Source organism: Esox lucius, chromosome 17 (assembly GCF_011004845.1).
Source record: "Esox lucius isolate fEsoLuc1 chromosome 17, fEsoLuc1.pri, whole genome shotgun sequence".
In the NCBI taxonomy this organism is placed as follows: Eukaryota; Metazoa; Chordata; class Actinopteri; order Esociformes; family Esocidae; genus Esox; species Esox lucius.
Genome location: NC_047585.1, coordinates 5,744,906 through 5,758,269, shown reverse-complemented (window position 1 = coordinate 5,758,269; position 13,364 = coordinate 5,744,906). Strand labels below are relative to the sequence as shown.

The 13,364-nt window shown below is 40.2% G+C and overlaps 1 protein-coding gene and 1 long non-coding RNA gene across 3 annotated transcripts; one reads left to right on the top strand and one right to left on the bottom strand.

Moving 5' to 3' along the window:
* Positions 1–23: 23 nt before the first annotated feature.
* sp7 (Sp7 transcription factor) lies at positions 24–5,534 on the bottom strand. 2 transcript variants are annotated; one of them, XM_020045112.3, is made up of 2 exons: positions 4,483–5,534; positions 24–2,617 (listed from the first exon to the last, which is right to left on the bottom strand). In XM_020045112.3, the coding sequence occupies exons 1-2, from the start codon at positions 4,516–4,518 to the stop codon at positions 1,268–1,270; spliced, it is 1,386 nt and encodes a 461-aa protein (XP_019900671.1). In that variant the 5' UTR covers positions 4,519–5,534; the 3' UTR covers positions 24–1,267. The 2 variants fall into 2 exon arrangements, with proteins under 2 accessions (XP_019900671.1, XP_010904145.1); XM_010905843.4 differs by having other exon boundaries at positions 4,498–5,532.
* A 155-nt stretch (positions 5,535–5,689) lies between these two features.
* Positions 5,690–7,636, top strand: LOC117592911. Its single transcript, XR_004574642.1, has 2 exons — positions 5,690–6,940; positions 7,128–7,636. It is a non-coding gene; the product is annotated as an uncharacterized LOC117592911 (long non-coding RNA).
* The last annotated feature ends 5,728 nt before the right edge of the window (positions 7,637–13,364 follow it).

The window sequence follows — 13,364 nt, the reverse complement described above, 5'->3', positions numbered from 1 at the left end:
GTTAAGTCAATTGCATAGTTTTTTACTAAAGCAACAATCCATATTATGACTTTCAAAACATGTCACTCATTCATATTCATCTACCGAGTTCATGCTGAATTGCTAAATACATTATTTCATTACTATGCTCATTTCACATGATCAGATGAAGGACCTTGATTCGATAAACCTGTTGCTGAATAATTGCAATTAATTGTATATTTAAAGAGTTCAAATTTCTTGTTAATGCAGGATTATTTTCCTGCAGTTGCAAAATGTCTCAAACTAAGATCCTACATCATTACAGTCAGAACGTATTTTTAATGACACAAAAAATGTATTCTTCAAAATATCTCAAATCATTGAAGTGATAAACTTTGCACATGAACATATACCTGATCGCTATCTTACTTTACCTTCTGAGAGATATTATTGTTTTGTCATTTTCATGAGAGTTAGTTCTAAAGAGGTTTATCAACAAAACAGATAGTGGTAGAAAAATAACACACCGTACATTACAGCTCTAGAATCAGCCAAGCACAATATATACACTCAAAGCCTTCATCAACTATTAACTTGGCAGTTTGTGCAGACTTCAAAATAGAAAGGTTAAGTTGATAGTAGTTTTCAGAAACAACTAACTTCAAGATCTATAAATACATCTTCAAACACGGTAGCACCAACATTATCTGAATTATAATCAATAAATAAAAGGAAACAAAAAATCTTAATTTACTAAATTATCACCAATGGCTAGCTTAAACTATCTAGCCATTTATTAGGAAATAAAAACTGCCTGAAAAATGCAAGATAATCTTTATTGCTTATAATTTAAGACATAAATTAGATTATTTGTGTAAATATAAAATTAAATAAAACGTCGAAGCATACATTTGCAAACCCAAAAACAAAACATTAGCAGTATCTGATTAAACTATTTGTCTAAAGTACAATAAAAAAACGTTCAGGAGGCGCAATATCCCTTAAACTCCCTTACATTAACTACACTCATTTTGTTTTGGGCTTCCTAGTCCTTTTACTTCTGCTCTTGCAGATTGAATTTCACCAGTGGTTTGTCATAATTAAAAGAAAGAGTGTGAGTGTGTGTGTGTGTGTGTGTGCATGTTGGACAGATTTTACATTTCCAACCGACCTGTCCGGTTAGTTTTATCTATATGAAATGGGTCCTTTGACAAAATGAATGCTTTCTTTTGGGATACATAGTAAAACACTGAACCACTTCAACGGGGGCCTCAAAGAACCCTACAAGACAACGCATGCCATGAAGCTAAATCTTCAACAGTCCGCTGCTTGACTCCACTCCGTTGCCTGAGCCGGTTTTCTCCTCTGCGGTGTTGGCAAGGTCGACAGAGACTCCTCCGTTATTTTGGCCAGCTGTGTTGCGGTTATTGGGGTCGGCAGTCTCCTCGTTCCTGGCGTCCTGGGCTTCGCCCTCGGCACTCTTTCCCTGCTGCAGGGCAGACTCGGCGTGCGTCTTCTGGTGCTTGCTGAGGTGGTCACTGCGGGTGAACCTCTTGTTGCATAACAGGCAGGTGAACTTCTTCTCCCGCGTGTGTGTGCGCACATGCCTCTCCAGTTCGTCGGAGCGAGTGAAGCGCTTCCCGCAGAACAGCCAGTTGCATACAAAGGGCCTCTCACCAGTGTGCCAGCGGAGGTGGGCCTTGAGGTGCGACGCCTTCCCATAGACCTTACCACAGCCCGGGATATGACAGCTGTGGACCGGCTTCTTCCTCAGGGAAGCAGCCGAAGCCCCCAGCCGCTCCAACTCCTGGCAGTTGGGACAGTCACAGGATGACCTTCCAGGAGTGCTTCCTCCGTACCCTCGAGACCCACCGGTGGGCTTCAGGCCCATTGGACTCTCCATGAGCCCCGCGCCGGACACCGGCTTCGGCTTGTACATGTCCTGAGGCAGCATGTGCTGGGAGGACTGGAGTAGGTGCGTTGAAGAGCCCAGGCCCACGGATGGATACTGAGCTGGGTTCAAGGAGGTGAAGTCGGAGGTATAGCTGGGCAGCTGAGGGCTGAGAGAGGCCTGGGGTGGGACGGGCTGGAGGGAGCCCTGGAGACCATCCGACTGAGGCTGGGCAGCACTCAGCCAGTTGGAGTTTGGGTGGACATCCCACCAGGACGACGTGGCATTGGAGGGAGCAGTGGTGATGCCAGGGTGGATGCCAGCCTTGTACCAGGAGCCATAGGGATGGGTCATGTCCAGGGATGTGTAGACGCTGGTCAGGCAGTCGGCCGTGGCATGGGCTTTGGACACCAGCAGGGACTGGTCCTGGCCTTGGGACACGGAGGTCTGGAAGGAGTGGGAGAAGGGGTTGTACTCAGAAGTGTACCCGCCGGAAGATGGCGGTGGGCTCCCAGTGGGCGTGAGCAGCCCACCTCCGGAGCCGAAAGACCCGGTGTAGGTGTTCTCCATGTTCTCCCCACCTCCTCTGCCATTCTTCTGTCCCTGGAGTTCCGAGGTCATGGCGTACTGCTTCTTGCCAGGAACGGTGCTGCCTGGACCGGCCTTGCCTGGCGTGGCTGAATCCCTTACGGGGCTAGTGTTACCAAACTTGTTGCAGGTAGCGGTTAGCATAGCAAGAGGACTGGACCCGTAACGAGCTTCCTCCTGAAGAGGAGAGGAGACAGGAGGGATTACATACAGGAAATGGCTAGTAGTACTGCAGCTTCTGTGGGTGTCAGCTCTAATCAAAACAGTTAGGCAGGCCATTTCCTCTGCTTTACCATCTAAAAGTATAACAGAGTTGAGCAAATCTTATTTGATTTCAGCTGAATATAAATTGAATTATCGTTTGGTTATATGCATATATCTTTTGGGTTTTGCGAAGAGACTAACAAATGAAAGAAAATAGAAAATAGTTATTGAACATTATATAATAGTGACTGAATAATGTTTATCAATGTTGCTTTTAGACCCAGTAATTGCTGCAGTTACGGTTTTACTGTCTATTACAGAAATCTTGCCCTGCATGTTCTCCAATGGTCGCTTTGGAAACATGGTTAGGATTATGCCCAGCAACAATAGGCTCCAATCAAAAGTTATTTTTTCACCCACATTCTCTCTATTTTTTTTGTCAAAACATTGTTTATTGGGATATGTCAATAAGAAAAAAAATTACATTATTCCAACGAATGTCCTAACGACTTTTAAAAGACAGTAGATACATTCTGCCTGAAGAAAAGTATAGGTCAAATTGACAGATTTCAGCAGATTTTAAATATCGAATTTCTCGCCTCATCTCAACAGAAGTGCCAGAGACTCCAGATTATGCCAGATGCTCAAGAAACATCCAAAATGTTTAGGCTTACATTTCATTATATGGTGTGCAGGCCAAGGCCTATAGCCAACTAGTTTAGATTTGGATAGATATTTTCTGTTGCTGGTGCATGTTTGCCAATGGGACAGTTTACCCTATGCTGTTAACTTCTTGTTAAGCGTTTATCTCAACCGACACAAGTTATTCCACTTAAGGCCAGTTATTCCACTTAAGGCCTCTCGTCTCTTAACAGAAGCAACAAACTCCCTAATCACGCGGGGGTTGAGGGTGGATTTCCCCCGTCTCCCTTCGATGCGCCTGCGGTCGATTTTACGTATCCTGTTGCCTTTAGCTCCTGTTTCCAGGTTAATTGCAGCCAATCACGGAGCCAAATTTACTGCGGTAGTAATGCGTATTTTCAAAATGTTCAATCACCTCCCCGTCTAAGTTGGAACGTCATGTCCCTGCTGCTTTAGCTTAGAAATACTGTAATTGTTATGGAATCAAGTTCGTACAGTCCCGTTTACGTCTGCTTATTATTTGGAAGGCTGAATTGAGATACATTGCTTTGCGTGTTGATTTTCTGTTGACTGATTTGTCAGGCATATACCGTTTCCTTCAGTCTGTATGCCAATCAGTAGGCCTAACCAAACTTTTCAGAAATAATTATATTTGATGCTAACCATTCTTCTCTCATTCAGAATTGAATGTTTGCCGTGTCTTTCTGTCTGCTATTTGAAACAACGTGCGTAAAGGTAGCAATCTGTTTGGATAGGCCTAAAAAAACTAAATAGCAGTGGCATGTGATTGACTATTCTTACATTCATGACATGAATGTCAGTTAATAACAAACTTTTGTGCTGTTGGTGGCACTCAAACTAAATTGGGATTGGCCTAATTTTGGCAGCATAGGCTATGGCAAAGGTTTTTTAGGCAGAATATTCGATTAAACTATGACAATGCCAATGACAGTCATATTTATGCGTTTTTCTTCCATCACAATCTTTTGTCCTATCCTATGAAAGTGTATATTGTCTAATGGGGAACTTTTCTCCTATATTAACTGAACCAAATTGTCGTCGGAAAAGAGTGCTCCATCAAGGTGCGTAATGCTTATAAAATGTACCTCCACATTCAGTGCACCAAAAACACAGCAGTATTGTCGAGGAGTAACTGTAACATTACATTAAGTAGTAGACTAAATAAAAACACATACAAGTATGTTCCATACCTCCAGAATAGATGCGGCCATCCCTGAGAAACAAAATCCCAAGAGTCGAGAGGGAAGTCGGATCGACGGTTCTCTTCTCTGCTCGTGTTCACGGGACAGTTTGGAAGAACTACGGCAGGCGCGCACAGACGTCTTTGGAGAGACAGAGAGCCCGCCCCTTAATTACAGGGTCTGCGTGCTTTGAAGATTCGCTGAGAGTCAGTAAAACAGAGAGCGAAGGAAAGGGGATGGAGGCCATTGGTGGAGAAGAGAAGACATCCCACCTCCCCAATTTCAGAGATTGGCTTAAAGGCTGTTAATAATGAATTGATATTAATCGTCAGGTAATTTACACACTGCTGGCATCAATGTGACTGCATTACTGAATTCAGGTTAAATAGCCTAGCCTGTTCTCTCAGTATACGTGCCTATAACTTATAATTGTATAATTGTATATGTACCTATAACTTATAGTCCGATATAAATTATTTTATTATGCTGCTATGCATTCTACAATTCTGAAAATTGGCACTTTGATGTTTAAGATTTCAAAGCAACATCAGGCAACCAACAGAGTTCTAAAGAGACTAAGTAGTTGCTCAAATTGCAGGTGCATTGGTCACAAAAACTGCTTAATTGTTGTGTCAAGTAAGGGGAACAGTCTCAAAAATCATGCCAGCATACGCAGAACATAGAAAAATTGCAGAGGCAATGAGGAACAATATTCGCAAGTCAAAGCTTTTGGACAGGGATAGATGAACACTTAAAAGGAATCACTTAACAGGAATGAATCAGTGCTTAATGCACAGCCTCAAAAAAATTACCTCAGAATTAATTCAGCACCTCTGTAACCCAGTCTCAACAAAAACTTTACATTATGAGCTCACACATCTGGAACTTATGTTATGTTGGAAAACTTATGTGAGTCCAAGGCCGACACACAAAGACACAGAACTTGTTGTAAGGAGCACTAGAACCTGGACTCCTAAGCGATCAAAAAAGTTCTATGATCTGATGACTCATCTTTCAGCCTATTTCCTACGTCCAGTGGGGTTTACGTTTGGAGAAAGCCAAAGAATGCTTTCAGCCCACAATGTGTTCTGCCAACTGTTAAAAACAGTGGGGTATCCGTAATGGTATGGGCAGCCATCTCATGGGAGTCATTTACAAGACTGCAGTGCATACACTGTTTCGTCATGATTTTCCAATATTCCAGGATGATAAGGCCTTCAAACACACTAAACAAATTCAAGAGTGGTTTAATAAACACCAGGATAACACCTTCCATGGCCTCCACAATGACCATTTCTGAACCTATTTAAACCATTCTGGGAAGTTCTGGAGTGCCTAGCGCAGTGTAGATTTCCACCTCTTTTATCCCAGAACTGCAGGCTTTTCTTCTTGAAGAATGGTGCAATATCCCATGACACACAGTTCAGGATTTGTATTATGACAGCATTCTAATAAGCACTGGAGTTTTTTTCTAAAGGCAAAGGGGGGTCCAACTCCATATTAGATCCTTCATCTCAATATATTTTTAGATGTTTCCATTATGTTATCATCGCCCCCCCCCCCCCTCCAGGGTCTGCTAAATGCCAAAGTTTCATATTTTGAAACACATATTTTCTGAAATCACTTAAACTAGTGGCATGTGAGCTACCACCAACTTGAAGGTTTTTAAACCTTAATGGGAAATTATGTAGAATATGTTAATATAATGTTAAAATAAGAAAACATACATTGTGTATCTGCATTAATAAAGATCTGACAATGTTTCACAACATTTATATTTTTATTATACAGAAATACAGTATTTTGGGTACATACAAACAGCTCATTCTTGAATACAGAATTTATGTTGGTCCATACACCTGCTCCTTTTTCAAATTAAAAAAGCGTCACAAAGACAAGCAAGTATCTCTCCTCAAATGAGAAATGGCAGATGGTGGCAAGTGAATGATAAAACAGTTCAATCAATTCCTGTTCAAGTGAGAACCTGCATACTGTAGGGAATCATTTTGTCATGCAAATAACTTTTTTATGCATCCAAATAGCTTTTGTACATTGTCATTGAAAAGTGAATGTAAAACATGCCATAGTTCACTGAATGCACTGTTGCTGTACTTCAACTCACTTTCACAAGTTGGGAACAAATCAGAGGTATCCCTTTGTTCCCTGAAGTACGGAAACAAAGCGTTATGTGATGTTTTGAAACATCCCATAACACCTGAGTAGCTGGTAGCATTGCTGCAAAAGTCTGAACACCAAAAACACTCTTTTGGTGTTTCAAGATCTGTTTAATGCAGATGCAGTTATTCTGTAGCATTTTATTATTTTAATTGACTGACTTACTGCAATTAACCTGATCTTTTGGCTGCTTTACCCAATTTAGCAGGATTTAAAGAGCACGCTAGATGTTCCATGGATAGCCTAATAGTATACTCTACTTGTTCCTGCCATTAAGGTACTGTAAAACTTGTTGATCAAATAAGCATTGTGATTGGTTAAAACACTTTCTAGGATGCTGTAAATAGAAAAGAAAAATGTATAAATCTATGACAAGATTTGATTAATTAAAAATGTATTAAAATTATTTTCGGAAGGAATACATTTAGCCAGGACATTATTTTCCAATGTGTGGTTTATTGCAGATGCATGGTAACAACGGATGTTTGTGAAGATGTAGCTGTGTGCCTCTGTGATGTTGAAACCGTGATCTCCGTTGGACCAGCTCATAATGGTTTCAGGATGAGGCAGCGGTTTTACATTGGTGGATGCAACAGCATCATGTTTATGGACATATAAAGTATGCATAACTGGTTAAATTAAATGAAGCAGGTCTACTGTACCACCTATCTTGTTTCAGTTTAAACTTCAAAGTGACAGGCTTTAGCTGCATATCTGGGTAACATTAGAAAGGCAAGGTGAAAGAGCTTGTTTAGCATTGTCTAGTAAAGTATCAGTGTTATGATTAAAATCGTTCTCCTTTGGTGTAGAAGGTTCTGGCACATAGGTTACAGCTTATTGTGTGAATCTGCTTGCTTGTTGAGCCAGATGATGTTCTATATGTATGACTACAGACAGTGCTATCGCTGACAACAGCCTGGCTGACTGCCCAATGCCCTTAGCAACTCGAATAAATGACCAGCCTGAACAATAACAGTGCAACTAGAACAAACAACAAGTTGGTTTGAGTAACAACATACATTTTGTGTAGGAACTATTTCCTATGGGGATGATGAAATCGTATAAATACATTTATCAATGTTGTTTTAAACCTGTTGTAAAAAAGCAATTCTACGCTAAATCTTTTGTTAAAAATGACTTCCTATGACTGCAGCACAGCCATAATGAAAAGGTAGCTTACCACACCCTCTCTTGTACAATCTTTTTTTTTATAGCATTGTAATTGTGCAACGTTTGTGTGCAATATAGTGGAATGATGGTGTTTCTTAGTATTATGCCAGTATTGTGATTGGCTGGGATATTCACTTACTGACTGTTTTGATCAAATGGGAACACTGACTTCTGATGTTCCAGAAAAAAATATTGAATCCATATTCAAAAAAGTGTTTTACCTTTTCAGTATCTTGATATTACATTATCAAGATAAGTAGCCTACATAGAGGTTAAATCTTTTTTTGTGATGGGCAAAACACCATGCCACACTTGAATTGTGATTCAACATAGTAGATATTAGGCTTAAGGACATGTAAGTGAAAAGTAAATACCTCCTGTCACTATTCTCACAAAGCTGTACAGACCTACTGCAACTTCAGAGAATCAACTCTCTTGTTATTTAAAATTTTATTATATAGTATTTCCAGAATGCCTCCTAAGATGAATTGATTAGTCTATACATTGGTTGAATAAATAAACAGTTGCCATGGCTTCAATAGTCTTCTATAAGCTAGTCTTGATTTCAAGCATCCTTGTGGGGTGTCTCTTTTCTCAAAAAGAGAGGACAGAAGAATAAAATTGTTGTCAAAAATAAACATATAATTTAAGTCCTTATTTTCTCCTCAATTACAAGGCATGGTCAGGGGATGGCTTGTCTTCTGGAGAGTCTAGCCCTCACATGAACACACCACTAAGTTTAGCAGTCTGCTCACCGACTGACCTTCACTCGTTATTTTATTATACCAACCAGAAGCAGAGCATAGGGACCGGTGGGACAGTGTACTCTGTATGAACACACAATCACCAAAAGCACACGCAAGTATGAATTTGCTTAAAAAGGTACTATGTACATCTCGGGAATTACAGTTTGAAGCATCAATTAAATGATACAAATTCTCAGTCCAGTCGTTGCCCACAAGTAATATGAACTGCGTCATAAATAACATTACCTTGCCACAAATGAAAATAAACTGGAGTCTAAGTATAGGCTTGAAAAAATGTGAGAGGAATTCTCATGCATATTTCATTGAATTAATACTTACAAACACAGCATATATCCATCATACGTGGCAACAAACTCCTGACACTTTTTGCCTGTGTCCCAATTGGCATGTCCTTAAGCGTTGCACGGGCCTTGGTGTTCAAAACGACTTTAGTGGACTATGTAGGGAATAGGGCTTTATTTGAAACACGGCCTGAGGCATTTTGCTCTCCTCTTATTACCATCTATGGGCTCTTAGTGGTGTTTCTGCTTGAGCTTATAGGTTTCTTTTTCTTTCCAATGTTCATTAATACTTAACACTTTACATTAAAGTGAAATGAGAGGGTAAGCTACAGCATCTATACTAGTAACAAGTGTTGCTAAGTGGTTTTCTTCACTTTTATGAGAGTTTTTTATTCATCTGAAATCTCTGCCGGGTTCCCATTTGCAGTTCTCTTCAAACGGCAATCCAACAGCTATAATTAGAGATTTTGTTAAGTACTTAACAGCCTTTCCAAAAAGCTGTTTCAGTTTTATTTTCTATTTTTGTTTTGGGGTTTGGATTTTGGATTTTAGGAATAGGGGCAAATGGCGGGTGTTAAGGGAGTATTAGGAACTGGGGAGGGGTTGGAATCGGCCATTAAGGAGATGGTGTTCCACTGCAAAAAAAGCAATTATTTAAAGGGATATTTTTTGCTCCATTTGTTATGCTTCATTGGACATGAAAGTGTCGTAAAGAGCCGCCAGCTGGATTCGAACCTACGCTGCAGCCTTACAAGGCACAGGAGGCAGCGGCTCACACTGGACCAACCAAGGTAACCATAAAAAACGTAATTGATACATTTTGAAATCGACGGTTGTTGTAGATTTTGAATGTCTTCTTCTAATTGCTTAACTCGGGGGTTTTAGAGCATGGTCGAGCTCAGCTTTTTTACCCTCATGATTGAAGACGCACGTACATACACTCAGTGGACAATTTATTAGATTCCCCCATCTTGTATCTGGTAGGACCTATTTGCCTCCAGAACAGCCAGAATTCAGGCAAGGATTGTCTCAAAAGTTCTACGGGACTAATGGTCTATGCTGATGCAATGTCATCAGCAGTTGTAGATCGGAGAGCGGTACTTTCGTGTTGTGAACAGCACATTTCATCTTATCCTATAAATACTCTATTGGGCTGGGGCTGTTTAGAACACTTAAGTAGACTGAACAGGGATTAGTTGGACCAGGCAAGGTTTTTCAACGACACAGTTGTCCAGTGTTGGTGATTACATGCACCCCAGAGCATCTTTTTGGCTGATGAAGGTGGCCGTTCCTGGTGGACTGGAATCAGCATGCACAGGATATTTCAACATGCTCCAAACTGCTTGGGCCATCCAGGTGCTTCATTGTGGAGTCTCGTGTCATAATGGTGGAAGGGCTGCACCTTTGTTGTGTGTTTGGAGCCATCACCACCGACATGTCCCTGCGTGACCTTTACCTCACTGGGTTTCTCAACCTAAGTGCAGATCTCATCTTGAGTGTTACCCCTTCCTTTTTGGAATACAATGTAATTGTGCAGATATGGGAGTGGTTCATCAGGGCTCGCGTCAACTTCTTTGCCTTGCAGGGAAATGTTCATTACTGTTGTTTCTTTATGGAAGATGTGAACAATCCTCAGTGTGGACGCATTCGCACACCAGTTGCTGCAGACTCTCCTTCACTTGGAGATCTGTCCATCCTTCTTGTTGTTCCCAACTGGCCCATGAAGCTGCAGTTGCCAGAGTGTGCCTTCTGGGCCCAAATATTTACACCTGTGGTTCTGGCTTCTTGAGCAAGGCCTCGTTACCAGTCTAACGTCCAATTGTCTGCATCTCTGGGCCTGGGACTGAGATGCTGTGGCCCACACCTGAGTTGCCATTACTCTCAATTGATGCCTGGCCCTTGTTTGTAATCCTGGTGCCCAGAATTCCCCTATTAGTTTCTACACAGCAGTCAGCTACCTTGGTTACAAGATTGAGGTCTCACTAAGAGTATGAGTTGCAGGCCTTTGACACTTGGTGCTGGGGCAGGTTCCTGCACTCTATAGCTCGGTTACAGATGTGTTGGCTTTCCTACAAGTGTTCTGGGGCAGGGATGTTCTTTTCCCACTATTGCAACCCTCTCGGCATGCCATGTGTGAATTGTTGTAGGATTTCTGGTGGAGCTCAACACACTGTGAGTGGCCCCGTAGAAGCCTTTCACGGTTGTATAATGTCTGATAGTTTAATCTTATAGAAACCATTATTTTTGGCCCTGGCTTCAGCCTAGAGTGTCAGTATTCCACACGCATTCAGATGAATAAAAAACTCTCCTAAAAGAGAAGAAAACCACTTAGCAACAATTGTTACTAGTATAGATGCTGTAGCTTACCCTCTCATTTCAGTTTAATGTAAAGTGTTAAGTATTAATGAACATTGGAAAGAAAAGGAAACCTAGTTCAAGCAGAACCACCACTAAGAGCCCATAGATGGTAATAAGAGGAGAGCAAAATGCCTCAGGCCGTGTTTCAAATAAAGCCCTATTCCCTACATAGTCCACAAAAGTAGTTTGGTACAAAAAAACTTGAAATGCATTTTGTGAGAAATGTGCTTTATAAATACAATTTGATAAAGTTTGATGATTTGTCCATGGCTTAGCGGCACTGTGAAAGCCCCCATAGTGGCATCAAAAAGGGAACCTCACCAAAAGTGACTCACCAAAAGGGAATCTCAGATTATGACTATAACCTTCCTTTCCTGAGGCCCCATGCTGTTCCAGGAAGTTGCGTAGAGCGATTCTGAAATCAGCGGCTGTGTGCAAGGTGATGTTCTTCCTTGGTTTCATCAAACCATAGCACATTTTCCCACATGGTTTTGGGAGATTTGAAAATTGTTGCTGGCTGGGATCATATTTTTGTGTGAGAAATGTCTTTCCATCCTAGACCACATTGCTGAAATTTGTGGTGAATACGCACAATGGTTCTAAGATGTTGAGAGTGCCAGGTTTTTCCAAAAATCGCTGCAGCATCTTTAAGGTTGGCATCGGCTTCTAGCCACCCTGATGAGTGTTCTAGTAGCTCTTTGATCAATTTCGCAGGGATATCCTGATCTATGCAATGTCTTGATTGGACGATCTTGCCGCCACTTCATAAGAAGTTGTTCATAGTGTTCCATGATACGTGTAGTGCTATTTATGATCTGTACCTTTCAACAATAGGATCTCATAGGTCTTTGGTGTGCTCCTTGTGAAACATGTCTATCTCCATGCAGTTTATATTATTCAGAGAAAATCTAAATCACTTCAAATGATGTGATGGTAGTTTACCATTGCAAATGATTTTAATTTAGGTTAAATCTGAACATAGTTACACTTTCTGATTATATAGGTTGTGCACGCTTTCGCTTGAACAGTTTAAATGCCCTCAAACGAGCAACTGTTCGTGAAGCTAGTGTTACTGGCTAACCAACACCCGCTTGCATTGATTGAAATATCCTCCGTGATCATGAAATATGCAACGAAATATGGCATTTAATTATGAAATATCCTTGTAATTATGAAATAGGTCATGATATTATGAAAAAGGCTATGATTTTATGAAATACTTTTGATGAAAAACATTTGGAAATACAATGTATTATAATGACATATTATATCATTATTTTAAAAGGGACATTATAAAAATATGTTATAATAATGTGCCACTTAAAATAATATATTTAATTTATTATTTAGTTATTTCTATATTTAATTATTCAATTTTGACTCCTTTGGTTCTCCATATATTATTCTGCAATGTGGAAATTTGTAAAAATAAAGAATACCCTTGAATGAGTAGGTGTATCCAAACTTTTGATTAGTACTTGTATGTTTATATCACCAATTTGACTGTTTTGGTATATCCCAATTACAGAATTTCATATATTTATGTATTTATTAAATATAGCTGTGGTATATGGCAAATATACCACAGCTAAGAGCTGTTTTTAGGCACTATGTTTCACACAGTGTCTAGACACATTGCTCAGCTGTGGAATATTAAAGGTGATGTGATGTCTCATATACCAGAAATTACAGCCAATCAGCATTCAGAACTAATACCAACCGATTTGTAAATATATACAGTGGATATAAAAAGTTTACACACCCCTGTTAAAATCCCAGGTTTTTGTGATGTAAAAGAACAAGACAAAGATAAATCACGTGAGAACTTTTTCCACTTTTAATGTGACCTATAATGTGAACAATTCATTTGAAAAACAAACAGAAATCTTCAAGGTGGAAAAATGAAAAATAAAAACCTTACAATAACCTGGTTGCATAAGTGTGCACACCCTCTTATAACTGCGGATGTGGCTGTGTTCACAATTAACCAATCACATTGAAACTCATTTTAAATAGAAGTCATTACACACCTGCCATCATTTTAAGTGACTCTTATTAATCACAAATAAACTTTCCTGACATTTTCTTAGTTGCATCTCAGAGCAAAAGCCGTGATGAAAATACG